The sequence below is a fragment of the Apis cerana genome, linkage group LG3, assembly GCF_029169275.1.
Source record: "Apis cerana isolate GH-2021 linkage group LG3, AcerK_1.0, whole genome shotgun sequence".
NCBI lineage: Eukaryota > Metazoa > Arthropoda > Insecta > Hymenoptera > Apidae > Apis > Apis cerana.
The window spans coordinates 9,838,197-9,855,910 of NC_083854.1; the positions used below are offsets into that span (position 1 = coordinate 9,838,197).

Consider the following 17,714-nt stretch of genomic DNA (forward strand, 5'->3'; position numbering starts at 1 on the left):
TTAGTAGATATTTAATTAAGCAGAGAGATGGAAGCCAGGATAGTTATATTCAATTTCGCAAAAATATAGATTTTTTTTTAGTATTTATAAATCTATTAACTTAATGAAATTTATCGTCCATTAATTCTTAGTTTATATATATATATATATATATATTCTATAAAAATTCATAAAGATCAATCTAAAATTACGCACGCACGCGTGCGAAGAGAAATTTCTAAAAAGAAAAGAAATTATACAAGCATGGATACATAAAACGAATGAAAAACGAAATTTTATGGGATCCCTCGGGGATATAATTTTATGAATTCACTCACCGTCTTCTCGACCCTCCGCGTCCTTGGCCTGGATAAGGATCATTCTGGAGTAATTCAATTTTTCCAGCAAGTTCACCATCGTGGCCAGCCTGCTCCACGCGTCCCCGGGTGGGCTGCAACAACACCAACACCGTGTGTTTTTCGTTCAACGTAAATAAGAAACGGGTCAAATTCCCACCAGAGTCGGATACTGGCCAGATATATCAGTTGAAATCGCGTAACCAGAAACCGGAAGGATGGTACTTTCATCTCGCGATAAATATCCCCTCAAAGGTGATTCAGTGACCTGTCGCAACTACGAATTACGAGCGCGCGTGCAACAAAGCGCTCTACCGAATTTCCAACCGTGCGCATTTTCCTCATTTGCCAAAATCTTCTCTTTCGGAATTTCAAGAGTTCGATTGATCGCTCGACGGCCCAAAAATTCCTCGCCTCGGGGAACGTATCGATTCCAAAAGCGGGGAGATGAAACAAGGGATTCTGATCCCTTGTCCTCCAAAATTAATAGCGAGATCAGGGTTTCACGGGTTTCTCGCTTTGATCGAAGACGTCGGGTATCGTCGGGCGACATCGGTTAAATATACGAGGTATCGGCCTGGCGAGCGCGTAACCATCGGGGGAACCCACTTCCGTGTTACTGTAAATCCAAAGTCGTCCGTTTAATTATTTCCACCGCGATGAATGGCACCGCGCGGGGGATCATTTTCCAAGCTATCGATCATTCGATGCTATCGTGCTCGAGACCCGGAGGCGGCGATAAAGAAACCGGCAGAAGAGGAGGAGGAGGAGGAGGATGAGAAGGAAGAAGCAGAACAAGAAGAAGAAGGAGGTGAAGGAGGAGGAGAAGCGGATGGAAAAAGAAACGCGCACGAGTCGAGTTGGGATTAATCGATTGCCGTCATGAAAGGTCATTCGTTAATTGCGCTCTCCCCGCTCGTTGCGTACACGTTTCCATTCGTGCGTCCACCAATCGACCAACCTCTTTATCGTTAAATTATTATCGACCGCTTCTGCGGAGGCTTTATTGAAAATTAACGCGGCCCTTCCTCGTGAAAAATGCCCGTGAATTACGAAAGATGTTGCTGGACGGGTGAATGGAGGTTCGCCGGAGGATGAGTATGGATGAAGTAGTATCGGGAGGGGAGTAACGAGTGGTCATCCGGATAGGTGGCGGCACTTGGACGGATGTTGCGAATGGAACGTTGAATAAAACGTTGAAGGGCGTTGTTCGCGCCAACTGATGAGAGAAAATTTTTTATTATTGCGGGCACGAAGATGAGCGTTAATTAATCCTTTCCTCGGCGTTTCTTTCCAAACGGCTCGATGTCCATCCATCGGAAACGGAAAAATCCGCGGACAATTGGAGTTTCGAACTGGACCATCTGCCACGACAGACGCCGATAGAGCGAGGATGGAGTGTTCTCGTTCCAAAGAAGGGAATAGAGTGAACGTGGGACAGAGAGAGAAAGAGAGAGAGAAAAAAGGGGGTGACAGTGATTGATCTCGCAATTACACGGTCTCAGGCACGCGCTGTGGGAAGATCAAAGTTGCTCTATCCTCCTCCTTGTGGTGAATGGAGGTGAAAAGAGGAAGAAAGAAAAAAGGGGAGGGGAAAGGTGAGAAAGAAGAAAAACAGGAAGAAGAAGGGGGGAATGGGAAAAAAGAGCGGCAAGAGACGATACTCCAGGATCAAGTAGATTAATTACGATCCATGTTCTATAAATATAGAATAACGAATCCACGGTATTCAACGAGAGAAGAAAAGGATCGAGAGAAGCGTCCTTGCCAAGGAAACGCTTCGCTCGCATAATTGTTAAATCGCTAACGAGCAACAATAATTAACTTATCCTCGACTATAGCATAGAGTGGTTGATTTAAGTATGGTTGGCTGGTTGCGCAAAGAGGCTTGGATCGCGAGCGTTCGCGCAGTTACGGGACCAAAGGGGCCTTGAAACTCGTTTAATGGACGATAGATCGCATCAGTCGGCCAACCACGACTGTTTTCTCTCTTTTCGACCACCTCTCTTTCTCTCTCTTTCTCTCTCTCGTCTCGTTAGAAAGATCCTGAGGATCGATACATTCCCCCGATACGTTCCCCAACTCGATCCTGAATAAAAACCCTTGTCTCCGATCGCGCTCGAATCATCCACGAAAAGACGTCGTTCCGCGCACCGTTGAAAGACCCTCTTTTAACTTTTTCTTATCTTATCCCGCGACCGAGCTGTAAACGTGATTAATCAGAACGTGGATAAATTTTGACTTGGATAAAGATCGAACAGTGAAATAAATAAGACTTTTTTAATCTTGAAACTAACGTTTCCCGTTCACGGGTTAAAATATCGTTGCATCGAAATTTTGTTTAGAATTTTTCTGACATAGAAAGATACAAACGATTTCAAAAATTATATATGTGTACAAGGATCAAAACGAAAGCGAGAAAGTAAGAATTGATGAGACATCTAGCGGCGAAGAAAAGAAGTACGTTTAATAAATTGTCATTTTTGAAAAAAATTAGTATTCTCTAAACTTCAAATTCGTTAAAAAATTGAAATCACGAAATATGTATCCAACTACTACTACGTAACAATATCGAAACGAATCACGTGCATCATTCTCGTTTCTTCGTTTTCAATCGTCGTGATCGCTTGAACGACGAGAATCGATTCTCGTTAGCGATTTCACGACTCTTTTGTCAATCATCGGATAAGAAAGAAACGTAAGAAGATAATTACACGTTGATCGCCCTTTCCTCGAATCGTGTTTTGCATTACCATCGGTGGGTGGCGTGGTTTTATATCGATGAGTCGCTCCCACGCAACAGTGTTTCGAGTGTAGAACAGGTTCGCCCAGCGAAGAGAGCTCGATGGATGTTATCCAGTCGAGTATAAGTCGAATTTTACTTATGAGAATCGATGAATTTGAATATTTCTTCATTACGGATGAAAAATTTTAAACATTTGGAATCTTGAAATTTTCAATTTGGAAGTTTGAAATTTCAAAATTTTGGAATTTTGGAGAAATATTGTTGAGAGGATAACGTTCAACGTTTCGTTGCATCCGCAACAAAAATTTCGAAATGTAATTCTCCTTTGTTGCAGTTGACATTTTCGGAGACAGAATCATCATTAATTACGCCCAACCACCGTCGTACGCGGAAGATCGAGCATTCCAGAAGACAAGGGCCCGCGATGATAAGTTCGTTCGAACAATTAAGCGGTTTTCAGCGAAATTTCCCGTGCTGTCGCATCGCGATAAATCACGAGCACATGCCACGAAGATGTTGATCGTCGCGTGTGATGTCTCTAGCATCCCTTACTCCGGGAAATTGATGCACCATGAAGAAAATTAATCGTCCAACACAACAGTCATAATTCAAAACACCTGAGGTGTCAACATAGATTAATAGTCGCGCCCGCTACAGCCACGAATAATTTCTCCGTCTTTCTATTCTTCCTTATAACCGACACCACTGCTTCAAAGATAAATCGATTTGACAAAAGCAATGTACATATAAATCGATACAGGAATGGATATTCTTCGAATTAGATGGCGTCCGATTATGATTGTATAATAAAGTTAGGTTAGGTTAGATTATATTATTCGCTTAATTTGAGAAGATTTGTTCGATTCGAAAAATCGAAAATCAATGTGTTATTGGAATCACTAGATTTCATTTATACAAGAAATTTTGCAAAATATTCAATAAAATGTCATATATTTCTTATTTATAAATTATAATAATATCTAGAGTATTGAAAATTGTAATATTTAGAGTTATTAATTGATATTTAAAATACATTACCAAATTCGATAGATTTCATCTTCACTTATTTTAATATCTTCTTTTTTCAAATTATTTCAAAATCAATTGGAAATGAGAAGCGTTTAAAAATGATGAATAAATAAAGGATACCTATTACCAGCAATGAATAATTTGTGGCCGTGGCGTAATCTGCTGGCGAGCGTATGCATCGCTCGCTTACCGACTGGACCCTCTTTTTCTCTTTCTCTTTCTCTCTCTCGAAAAGAAAAGATTCGCACTAACCACAAAACCGCAGAATCACCAAGTTTGAAACATATATACCCATACGCTTTCTGCAACCAGCTGATCCTAATACATCCAACCGCGTTTAGGAAAATTTATTTTCCTCACTGATATTTAATGGTAGCATCCTTGATAACCAGAATATTTCGGTTAAACGACAAAAACTGGGTAAAACGATGGGAGAATTTCTGATATTACGCATACTTTTCGTAAATTTTCGAAGTTGTAGTTTCCCAGAGATGATTCGTTTAAATTTGAAGAAAATATTAAATTTAAATACATAAGCATCGATCATAACCTCAAATAGATACAATTCCAATTTTTCTCTTTTATACAAGAAAGAATTTTGTTCGACCCAAACATTATCGAGAAAATGGACAAGCAATGTTAATATACATATATTTAGGCAAAAAAAAGAAAAAAATACTAACAAAAAATATAAAATTTATTAGACGACTTACCCGACTCTGTAGTCCGTGCAAGATGGTGGCGGATTCCAGACGGTACTATGACAGAGCATCCAATCGCACCAGATCTAGAATAAAATAATTCAACATTAGCTACATACCTACATAAATATGAGAAACTGTTTCTATTTATAGAATGTCTATTTAACCTTATCCATCCTTTAGAAAGTGAATCGTACGCCAACAGTCGTGTACTTTGCGTCCACTTTATCGGTAATATTAATGGTCTCTACGCGAGACAAGAGCGGAATCGTTGTCATTACTCCCGTGTTACGATAGCAATCAGAATTCTTCCGAAGGAGAGGATTCGTTCTCAATTATACGATTATACGATGAATATTTATTTATCGCCCGTCACAATTAAATCACCATAGAAAACATAAAACACTTTTCTTAATTAATTTCTCCTCTTCGAAATTCCTCCAAGCTAATAATACTTTTCAAATCAAAAAGTATCGAACGATCAAACCAACACATCCACAACAATAGATATTTTTTATTTTCTTTCATCATCCTTTCTTTCTTAAAACCGCTTCTTTAAAATTACCCTTCGTTCATTATCGATCCCACCCACGCGACGTCAAAAACGAAAAGAATAATTCCAATAATTTCCAAACCTATCTCAAAACAGCCTGTACACTCGGCACGGAGATGCGAGAGTCGACGTACGCATCCTTGAAGGTTGCACCAGCTCTCAGGAAGAACCAGGAAGAAAGCGGTGGTCACCGATGGTTCGAATGGGTTGTCGCACGGGCTGACCTTTATCGATGGAGCGTGCGTGCACGGTTTACGTGCGATAGGTGCATTAATCGCGAACGCCGGGTTGCATAATAAGTCGAGACACGAACCAAGCATGGGTCCCGAGCTTGACAACGGCCACCGGCGGTACTCGCGTGGGTGCGAACCAACCAACCGCCTTCATAAATTCTCGGCTGCTTCAAGGCGCGACTCCGTTCCATTCGAGGTACGGATTACGGGGATGACAAGAGCGTCGACGACGGTCGAGAGCTACGATCCGATCGAGGTACCACGATTCATCGAAAAATTCGTGCACACGCTCGACGGAAGCTCCGAGGATCGTGTTCTGTCGAGTCTCGAGCGTGTCGATTAAAAAGTTGTAATGAGTTATGATGGATGGTGTTCAGACGATGATTTATACGGTGCATAGTGTGCATATATATATATATATTTGCTTGTTGCTATGTAATTCGTAGCCTGGTGAAATTTTTAATCAATCTTTATGCAAAATGTTAAAGAACGATGAAAACTTTTTAACCCTTTGCACTCATTCGGTGAAATTTTTAGCTAATTTAGAATGATTTCACACGCGAATTGACGTATAAAATTTTTATATTCTAATATTTTATATATCTTTAGCGAAGAAAGAAAATTTGTCTCGCATTCACCGTCTATTATTCTTATTTTTCATTCGTTCTATATTCTTCTTATACTACGCCTCTATTTTCATCTACTTTCACCTATTTTCCTTAACGAATAGAATAATTTCGTTATTTAATAAAACCAAACTCATCTTCGCTCCAACTAATTTCATTACCGCATTCCATGCTTAGCGAAACTCAAATACACTTTGTGAGATTATAAAGTGACAATCGAATCGAGCGCAAAGGGTTAATTTCGTGGCGATTGAAAATTAAATTAAGCAATATTATTTTTAGAATCTGATTCACGACGATTTTTCTCGACGGAGAATAACGCGTGGTCATAAATTACGGGCTACATTTACACTGGTCGAGGCAAATAGGCATTAAACTTTCATAAACTTTCATAAAATCACAATACCCCTCCTTCTCCATTCCTCCTTCTTCCCTCTCTTTCTAAATCATCCGAGCCCAAGAGATTAAAATCTGCGCGCAATTAGAATGACGCGTGGTTTTACCCGGCGCACGGTGAAAGTTTCTTGGAAAAAGAGATCTTGATAGGGGCGGCCATTAGATATGCCAGAGATAACGGAAATACCTTGATAGCTGGTAAAAGGACTTGCATGTCCTCGCTAACAACCATCCTCGGCTCCTCGCCGCTGTCCAACTGAGACTTGAGCAAGGACACGCCACGTTCTAAAATCAGATTGAACATCTGTAAGGATACGACCAGTGCCCTTTCTTGGACCTCGGACCGGTACCCTTGCTCCATTTGGGAATCTGAAACAAGCAAACGTAAAGGATAGGACCGTTAGCGACACGAGCACCTTTTCCAAAGGTTATTGGCTTGAATGGGAATAATTGGACCAGCAATTCGAACCAATATTTATAATAGGAAAAATCCCCCTAGAAAATGTATCTCTATTTTTATTCCATCCTATGAAATGGGTGAAAACGAGGATTACGAAAATCATCTAAAATATATCGTTCGTTGGAACGATAGGAAGAAAGAACGAAAAGGGGGGAAGGAAGGAATAAGCATCGAATTGAAAATCGAATTGGCCGAGGGGAATGCAGAGGGGAAGGGTGAGTGCGCGTCCCTCCTCTTGTAAATGGGAATCCGCCGTACAAACGTATTCCTCCTATGGCGTCTGGCAGTTTAATTTATCGCGTACGAGGATAATAATTAGCGTTTTAACCGCGTCCCCCGACCGCGTGTGGTCTTCCTCCTCCTCTTCTTGTTCCACGCGTATTGGGGGTTGGGAGTGGAAAAGGTAATTACTCGGTGAGGAAGATTTATAGAAAGGCCTTTTACTAATTGCCAATACGATCATTAGCGAGAATTACGTTTCGTTATATTTCGTCTTGCCTCCAATTCCTCTCTGCACCACAACCTTTTTTCCTTCTTTTGCACCCCTTTCTCGACACGCAACAACGCGGTACCTGTTGCCCCTGTTGTGTACACACTTGTCACTCGAGGAGATAACAGTCGGCGATTTATCGTCGTTATCGGGTGACGTCGGTTCGTACGATTAATCGCCTCGCAATTTAATTACGAATTAACCGAGTTAATACTCATACATTCGGGTGAAAACGGCAAAAGTACTTGCGAAAGATATTCGCATATTTGGAAAGACATATCCCACCGAAATGTAAAAGTAATACAAGAATGGTTTTATTAAAAATATTATTTAGAATATAAAATTTTGAAGCATTATATACATAGAAAGCTGAGATCGGGATACTTTGAAGAAAAATTTGTTGTCTGCTATATACGACTCACTAAGAGAATAACTCTTCCATTTTTCTTTTCGACATTGGAACGAGTTAGGGTAGAAACTTTAACAGAAGTTATATGTAACTATTCGGCAAAGATTTGAACAGTTCGTGTAGAGGAATGTAACAATGATGGAAACAAATAATGAGGGTGATTATTCTTGCTTATTATACCACCAGCGACTAAAATATGGGGGCAGAGTACAGCGTGGTCTGAAGAAGATTTCGTTGGAAACACGCGGCAGTGAACGTGTTAAGGATAATAGCATAATTTTAGATTCATCCCTGCCTTCTGATATTTTGATGCTCGTAAAATGAATACAAATTTCGCGAACTGTGAAACAAACTCAAGCTAAGTAAATAAATCGGCAATTTTCTTGGAAATTAAAAATCTGTCGAAACGAGGAAAATATATCTTCCGATTATAAAACCAGAGAGATTGTGCCAAATTTCCTCCCCTCTTTCCCTTACCTCTCTTGCCGAAACTTAATCCCTGAGGGGAAAAAATCAGGAGATTCGTCGAGTAGAGACGAGGATCAACAACAACGCAATTAAGTCGCGAGACAGAGCTTTCATTATCCCCGGGATCCTTCCATTCCCGAATGGAAAACTGGAAAACTCGGCGAGTATCAGTGGCGGAAGTCGCAACAGTTTGCAGAGGTCCGCCGGCTAATTCGATTGATGCTTGGAACAAGAGGGCAACGAGGCTCGAAAAGGGTGTCCCCCTCCTTTTTCCTTCGTAACGAACGCGAGAAAGCGGAGCGTGGAACACCGTGTAACGAAGTCGAGGCGAGGTCAGCCTTTCTGTCTCCGGGGCCCGATATTAACGCGATTACCGCGTGAAAATGGAAAAGGAGGAGGGGGAGAGGTGAATCGAGTTAGCCCAGCAGCTGCGGGGATAATTCCATTAGCATCGATTCAGGCGGCGGCGGCGAAGGCTTGATTCGCCGTATTTTGCCCCCGTCGTCGTCCTGCCAATAATGAATTTTCGCGAGACGTTTAATTTCTCGGCCGTCGCCGCTTCTCCGTTGTCAAATTGACAGATGGAAGATGGAGAACGTATCGGAGAACGCGCAAGATTGGACCTTCGGTGGATGGGATTGGAAGGATTGTTTGTCAACTCGAGATACTCCGTGAAACGATGTGTATGTTCATGAGATGAGATGGACGAAATTATTCGTGATGCAGTATTCTTTGCGCAATGCCACAATGTCGCTTGTTTCACAGACGAGTTATTCTTTATGGAACGCGAAATATTCGACATAATGTCATTCGTGCAATGCCACAAATGAGATTTTTCGCGAAACAATATCCGAAATATTTTGAGATATAATATTATTTATATTATTTATGCAACGCGATGGACGAAATATTCGACATATCATTTGTGCAAAGCCACGAATGAGATATTTCGCGACACAATATCGTTTGTGCAACGCCACAGACGATATATTTTGAGATATAATATTCTTTATGCAATGCAATGGACGAAATATTTCACGACACAATATCCTTTGTACAACGAAATATTTTGAGATACAATATTCTTTATGCAATGCAATGGACGAAATATTTCACGACACAATATCGTTTGTACACGCCACGGACAAAATATTTTGAGATACAATATTTTTTATGCAACGCGATGGATGAAATATTCGATATATGCAACGCAATGGATAAAATATTGGACATAATATCATTATGCCACAAATGAGATATTTCGCGACACAATATCCTTTGTGCAACGCCACAGACGATATATTTTGAGATATAATATTCTTTATGCAATGCAATGGACGAATATTTCACGACATAATATCCTTTGTACAACGAAATATTTCGAGATACAATATTCTTTATGCAATGCAATGGACGAAATATTTCACGACGCAATATCCTTTGTATACTCCACAGACAAAATATTTTGAGATACAATATTTTTTATGCAACGCAATGGATGAAATATTCGACATATCATTCGTGCAAAACCACAAATGAGATATTTCGCGAAACAATATTCTTTATGCAACACAATGGACGAAATATTCGACATAATATCGTTATGCCACAAATGAGATACAATATTCTTTATGCAATGCAATGGACGAAATATTTCACGACACAATATCCTTTATACAACGAAATATTTCGAGATACAATATTCTTTATGCAATGCAATGGACGAAATATTTCACGATGCAATATCGTTTGTACACGCCACGGACAAAATATTTTGAGATACAATATTTTTTATGCAACGCGATGGATGAAATATTCGATATATGCAACGCAATGGATAAAATATTGGACATAATATCATTATGCCACAAATGAGATATTTCGCGACACAATATCCTTTGTGCAACGCCACAGACGATATATTTTGAGATACAATATTTTTTATGCAATGCAATGGACGAAATATTTCACGACACAATATACAACGAAATATTTCGAGATACAATATTCTTTATGCAATGCAATGGACGAAATATTTCACGACGCAATATCCTTTATACACTCCACAGACAAAATATTTTGAGATACAATATTTTTTATGCAACGCAATGGATGAAATATTCGACATATCATTCGTGCAAAACCACAAATGAGATATTTCGCGAAACAATATTCTTTATGCAACACAATGGACGAAATATTCGACATAATATCGTTATGCCACAAATGAGATACAATATTCTTTATGCAATGCAATGGACGAAATATTTCACGACACAATATCCTTTGTACAACGAAATATTTTGAGATACGATATTCTTTATGCAATGCAATGGACGAAATATTTCACGATGCAATATCGTTTGTACACGCCACAGACAAAATATTTTGAGATACAATATTTTTTATGCAACGCGATGGATGAAATATTCGATATATGCAACGCAATGGATAAAATATTGGACATAATATCGTTATGCCACAAATGAGATATTTCGTGAAACAATATCCTTTGTGCAACGCCACAGACAAAATATTTTGAGATACAATATTTTTTATGCAACGCAATGTCGAAATATTCGACATAATATCGTTATGCCACAAATGAGATATTTCGTGTTATAATATTGTTCGTGCAACGCCAATGGATGAAATAATCTACGATATAATATCGTCCGTGCACAGATGAGATATTTCGCGACACAATATCCTTTGTACAACGCCACAGACGAGATATTCCGCGACATAATATCGTTATGCCACAAATGAGACATTTCGCGAAACAATATCCTTTGTGCAATGCTGCGGATGAAATGTTTCGCGTCACAATATTCTTTGTACAACGCCACAAACGAGATATTCCGCGACACAATATTATTTACACAATGAACGAAATATTCCGCGACACAATATCGTTATGCAATGCCACGAACGATACAATATCGTTTATTACAACACCGAAGAAAAGATATTTCGTTATAATATCATTTATGCGATATTATATCACAAAATAGACAAGTTATTTCGCGAGAACCAGCACGCACGAGGTATCTCGCAAGACTGAGTGTTATTCATCGAGTTAAGAATAGAACGATAGGATTAATATCGAGTTTATAAACAAATTGGCGAATAATACCGTGTCACAGAATATAATTTCGCCTTTGGTATTGTATACAAACTTTATCGTATTGTATATATATATATATATATATATCTCTTTGTTACGACAAAGCGATTTATCACAAAGTAATTTTATCATAATAAAATATACGTTCTCTATCAATAGACTTTTCTTTTTATATAAAATATATTCATTAATCCTTCGTAACAATCATAAAAAAATTATTAAAAAAATTTATAAAAAAATTTCACACAAAAATATATTCACATAACATTTATGAGCTTAGGATCACTGCAACATTCTAGAAATCCCTTATCTAATTAACAAAGCATCTTTTTACGAAACAAGGCACACAAGGATATCGAAAAATTGAAAAAAATTAAAACAATCATTCTTCTGGAAAAATATAAAATTAATCGTCTACTACCCCGCAATTTTATCGAAGCTAATCTCTTTCAAAAAAGAAAAAAAAAAGAAAAAAAAAAGAACAAGATCCACAGCTAATAAAATCACACAAGGTTAACACCGCTCTTACACTCTGACAACGAGAACGAGAACGAGAGGGATTCATCGAATAAATCATGCCTGTTGATTCGAGGACATAAGAGAGCGGAGGGACAGAGCCGTGACAGCGATCGGTAAGGGTCGTTCGTGCGTGAAAATCCGACGAAGGCCGTGACGAGATTCATCGTATGCCCTGTGTTACACATAGGTGTGAACAGGGCTTTACATTCGCGGACCAGCTAGTTTGCTGGATTTATGATTTAACGCTCGTCCCTCGAATGCAACAGAGAGAGAGAGAGAGAGAGATAATGATAATTATTAAAAAGAAAGGACCACTCTACGATCCCAACGAAACGCGATTGAATGTAAATTGCGGCCCAAAACGGCAGAAAATGGAAAATGACGATTTTGATAGAAAATTTGGAAATAAGTTTTATACAAGATCTGTTGAAGCGTAAATTTAAAAATTTGCAAATCTCGCTCCGAGCTCGATTGGATTTGTGGTTTCGAGAAAGATATTTTGCCTTCCTGTTGCGGGGTGCACGGCGATCGCGTGATCGTATTTTTTTTTACTCGTATATTTTTTCGTCGCGATATATTCCAGGAAATATCGATCATCGAGGAGAATGGGAATAAAAGGAGGGGAGAATGGGAGTACGGAATCACTGCGGTGGATATTTATCGTGTCCATCTTGGAACCGTGACAGAAGATGTACAATGTTGCGAGCGCGGATTGATCGAGCGGAACGTCGAGAAGGAACGACGCGATTTCACTCATGCGATCGTCTACGATCCTCTCGAGATGGATACGCGTCCATCTCGATGCTGAGAATAATTGGACGTCGGTGAATTTTATACGTGACACGTGATGCGCATAAATCTCGCGCGCTTATCCCTCTTGGCAATAACTCGTGATTGTTTCCAAGGGAGGATTCCGAGGTAGGGACAAATTTTAAGAGAAAATTAGCATTAGCAACGAAAAACTAATTTCAATAGAGTATATCCAAGGAAAAAGAACCAAACCACCAAAAACGATGAACGAATCAACTTCCCCTGATTTATGAAAATTGATGATTTCACCGTCTGCCTGAGCTGGCGAGCGACGTAACGAGAGGGCATCAATCGGAGGATGAAACAGGAGGAGCTATGGTGGCACGCAAAGAAGCTGGTCGTCGGCCGTAGGCGCCTGGCGCCAAGTCACCTCGCCTCGAGATGTTTCGAGACGCCCCGTGTGAACGTACCATAAGGCTCCGCGATGCGTACAACGCGAAGCGTCCTTGGCGTAATCTTTTCTTTTTTCGCTTTTTTCCCCCCTTTCTTCACCCCAGTGGATAGCGGCGACTACTCGAACGTAGTCCCCTCTGATAGATAGATAGATAGATAGATGGAAAGAAGATAGATAGAAAGAAAGGAAGGAAGAAAGAGGGAAACGCGGAGTGAGAGAGACGGACGAGGAAGAGGCGAGAGAGGCGGTCGTTGTGCCCGCCGTGTACGCGAGTTAAGTTATCGTAAACTGGTTTGGCCGGGGAATGGCGCGCGGACGATTTAATAAAATGGCGCCAGCCAACTAGCTGGATATCCGATTACGATATCCACAGCGCCGGCAGCGACCAGGCTCAGGAGCACTGATAAATTCCGCGAGAAACGATTGGGAACGTGTGTCGATAACCCTCGGGGACACACGAGAAGTTACGTGTCCTCGACGCTACCGCTAATCGAACGAAACCGCTGTCCAACGGTTCGTGAACAGTCGTGCGAGATCGGGTCACGTGACTGAGCGTTCGTGACCGATCGGTAAAGATGTCGGTTCTTTATGCTATTTCGATAGCGTTTCTTCTTTTTCTTTTTCTTTTCTTTTTTTTTTTTTTTCCAGTATAAGCAATTTATCGACACACGTAAGTACTTACGTATAATTTTAACGATCTTTCAACGAGTTTACACAGATTTTTCTTGGAAACTCGTTCCCTCCCCGCTTCCCGATCTCGATCCGGGAAGAGAAATATAGAATCTGGAAAGTTGTCCGTTTCGATTTTAAACGGCCCTTTCTTAATCTTAATCTCAATCAATTCGATCTAAAAATTAACAACAAACTTGAAATCGAATTAAATATATCCGTTCCAAGCTCTCGCTGCATCCCGATATATTTCTCGCACAATGTAGCATTGATGGTATCTAAGATCGAAGCAACATAATAAACCTTTATCAAGGTAAACACGGGAGAAACAAGCGACGTTATCATACCGCTATAATCTGCTGTTTAAACCGAACTAACATCCCTAACTTTCGATCAACGGCGTACATCTACCCTGTTCGTGCACAACTTCGCAAGAACAAGAAGAAGAAGAAGAACAAGAAGAAGAAGAACAAGAAGAAGAAGAGAAGGAAGATGCAGGAACAAGAACAGTGGCGAAGAAGAGGAAAGGAAGAAGGGAGGATAAGAGAGTAGGGGAGGGGGATTTATTCGTCTGCAAATTAGTCACGAAGTCGGCAGATCGGAGTGGCAGAGCGAGGATAGCGATGGCGCGAACTGTGGTAGCTGCGATAGTGGTAGTTGAATAGCTCCCACTGGCAGGCATCGAGAGAGCTCAACGTACGACCTTGGGGAGGCCTTGCGAGGTCGCTGACATGATTCCGTCCTGTCCACGAGCCTCGAAAGATCGGTTGGGATTAGAAGAGGGGCAGGGAGAAAAATGGGGAGGGGGAGAGAAAGGGAGGCGGTTGAAGAAGCCACATCTTATCATATCCTCCGCGTCATCTTTGTACGAGGCCAGGTTTTTTATCCCTCGTGACGCGGGATAACCTGGCCGGGACTATCTTCGTGTCGCGGATACGTAATTTACGTGGATCTAAGGTCGCCGGGTAACCGAGCCGCGTACGTGGCCGCTCTCTTCTCTCTAACGAGTTCCTTGAAATCTTGTTTACGTTGATGATCTTCCTAGGTTGAGGAGGAATCGCGGAGCTGGATCTGTTTAGGTTTTCTTTCCTTTCCTTTCCTTTTTATCGAATTTATCGATGACGATACGGACGAAATAAATTAGCCGGTCAAGGACGCTTCTTCTTTTTCTTCTTCTCGAGAACACTATACTTTTATTTCGTTAGATAGAGCAAAAAAAGAAGATAAGATTAGACGAAGAGGGAGTTTGTTGGATATTGAAGTACGGATGAAACGAATCGAGGACATTATTTCTTCCAGAAAGGTCTTCCTTCTATTTTGTTTCTATTTTCTTCTGGTTTTGTTTTTCGGGAAGATACAGTCGAAAAAGTTTTACAGTTTATCAGACAAGAAATTAACATGGGAGTCGCGCGTATTACGGAAGAAACATCTATCACACGGGAGGGAGAAAAATCAGGATGCTCTCGTCTCGGCCAACAATCTTATTTTGACTTTAATTATACACCCGAGGCGCGTTTAACGTCAGATGGGGAGGGGGGAAAGGGAGAGTAAAAAAAAGAGAGGGAGGAGGGAAAAGGAAACGATTTTGCAACGGCATCAAACCACGCGAGCTCATCCTCCGCTTCCCGACCATCACCGTGTCATCCCTTTTCCTCGGCCCCATCTCTCTCTCTCTCTCTCTCTCTCGTAATTTTCCTCTTTTAATACGGCGCGGAGGCAGGAAGGCTCGAGCTTCCTATAATCATACGGCTGGAAATGATACTTCGATACGTAGTAATGACCGTGAATATTACGTGGAACTAAACAACAAGTCGGCCCGTCGACTCGCCTCGGCGCGCTTCCGACGACGGACAAACTAAACTCGTCCCTCTTTCTCGCGTCTTTAAACGTTTTCTCGAAATTTGACGAGATTTATCTTCGTCGAAATTATCGATCGCCAATTCGAAATTTCGATTATTTCAAACTGCTCGATTCTCTTTCGCGTTGGGAGACATTTTTCTCCAAAAACAAAATTAAAGACAACGAAGCAAAACCTAGTTGAAAGTGGCGATGCGTTTTTAATGGGATTCCTCCTCGACTGCTTCTGCACCTTCGACGGAGTTCTTCTTCGCTCTTTCGTGGTTTCTTTTTTCCTTTTCTCTCTTTCTCCCTCTTTCGTCGCGGCGCGTGGAAATTGAGATAAAAACACGAGGGAAATCGAGTTATTCCCTGCCGGTAACAAAATAGGGTTTGATTCGTAGGCTGTTGACTCGGAATCTTTCACGCAGACGCGTGTCTTACGGATAAGGAAAGAGAAGGTTTGACATTTCTACGCAGATCGTTCGTTAGAAGAGGAACAATGCGATTAAAAAGAAAATAACGAGATTGTTATTCTCGATGGATCGTCATCAAGCGTTGCGATACACAAGATCGAAGAAAATTCGGTCGAATAAAGAAATTTTCCACAGTTTCTTGCTCATGCAAAATCGATCGAATACTCGATCAGAAAACGAATTTCAACGAAATTTTCAGATTGCCTTAATTTCACAATTTCGACAGTTTCTTGCTCATGCAAAATCGATCGAATACTCAGCCAGAAAAAGAATTTCAACGAAATTTTCTAATGTCTTTTCAAATCGCCTTTTTCACAATTTCACAATTTCGACAATTTCTTGCTTGTTCCAAGTCTATCGAAAACTCGGCCAGAAAAGAATTTCAACGAAATTTTCTAATATCTTTTCAGATCGCGTTAATTTCACAATTTCTTGCTTGTTCAAAATTTATTAAATATTCGGCTAAAAAGAATTTCAAAAATTTTTTAATATCTTTTCAGATTAATTTTACAATTTCGACAGTTTCTCGCTTTAGCTCGTACAAAATTGATCTAAGAATTTCAACGAAATTTTCTAATATCTTTTCACATCGCGTTAATTTCACAATTTCGACAGTTTCTCGCTTTAGCTCGTACAAAATTGATCTAAGAATTTCAACGAAATTTTCTAATATCTTTTCACATCGCGTTAATTTCACAATTTCGACAGTTTCTCGCTTTAGCTCGTACAAAATTGATCTAAGAATTTCAACGAAATTTTCTAATGTCTTTTCAGATTGCCTTAATTTTACAATTTCGACAATTTCTCGCTTGTTTAAAATTTATCAAAAACTCGGCTAGAAAAAGAATTTCAAAAATTTTTTAATATCTTTTCAGATTAATTTTACAATTTCGACAGTTTCTCGCTTTAGCTCGTACAAAATTGATCGTACAACACTCGGGCAGAAAACGAATTTCAGAGCTCAAAACCTTGGACCGATACTAATCTCTCGCCCCTCGAGGGATGCTCCCGTCCGTGGATGATTCCCTTTACCGGAGTTTCCGCGTTTCAGAGGCGTGAAATATCGCCTTTGCCCCGAAGCGGCCGTAAAATCCACTCGAATATCTTTCGCTCCTCCGATCCTCCCCCTCCTCCGCCGCTCCGTGATCGCTTTCTCGGAAGATAAAAGCAGAATTCCGGGCGAATAAAGGAAGCGAGGATCGGGATGGAAACTTAGTTATTCGAGATGCCTTGCATCTTTGGAATGCCTATGGGTATTTGGAGAATACCTCGCGAGGGGGGACCACGCGCCTCGATGGCCGACGGATGGCCGATGCTCCGTTTGCATTACGGAGGACGGACAAAGGAGAGAGGATCGAGAAGTGGTGACGGGTGTCTGGGCATGAATAGTATATTCCACTGGAAGCTGTGTTTGCTTTTTCCAAGATAAATTCTAGC

General features: G+C 40.5%; 1 protein-coding gene across 2 annotated transcripts in view; it reads right to left on the reverse strand.

Moving 5' to 3' along the window:
• LOC107998182 (telomerase-binding protein EST1A) overlaps positions 1-17,714 on the reverse strand; it is a 124,282-nt gene that overhangs the window by 38,140 nt on the left and 68,428 nt on the right. For both annotated transcript variants that reach the window (XM_028666931.2, XM_062072783.1), the window contains exons 18-20: positions 6,807-6,988; positions 4,824-4,897; positions 318-430 (exon numbers count right to left, since the gene is read on the reverse strand). In XM_028666931.2, the coding sequence (XP_028522732.1) occupies positions 318-430; positions 4,824-4,897; positions 6,807-6,988 (369 nt within the window). The remainder of the gene's footprint in view (positions 1-317; positions 431-4,823; positions 4,898-6,806; positions 6,989-17,714) is intronic.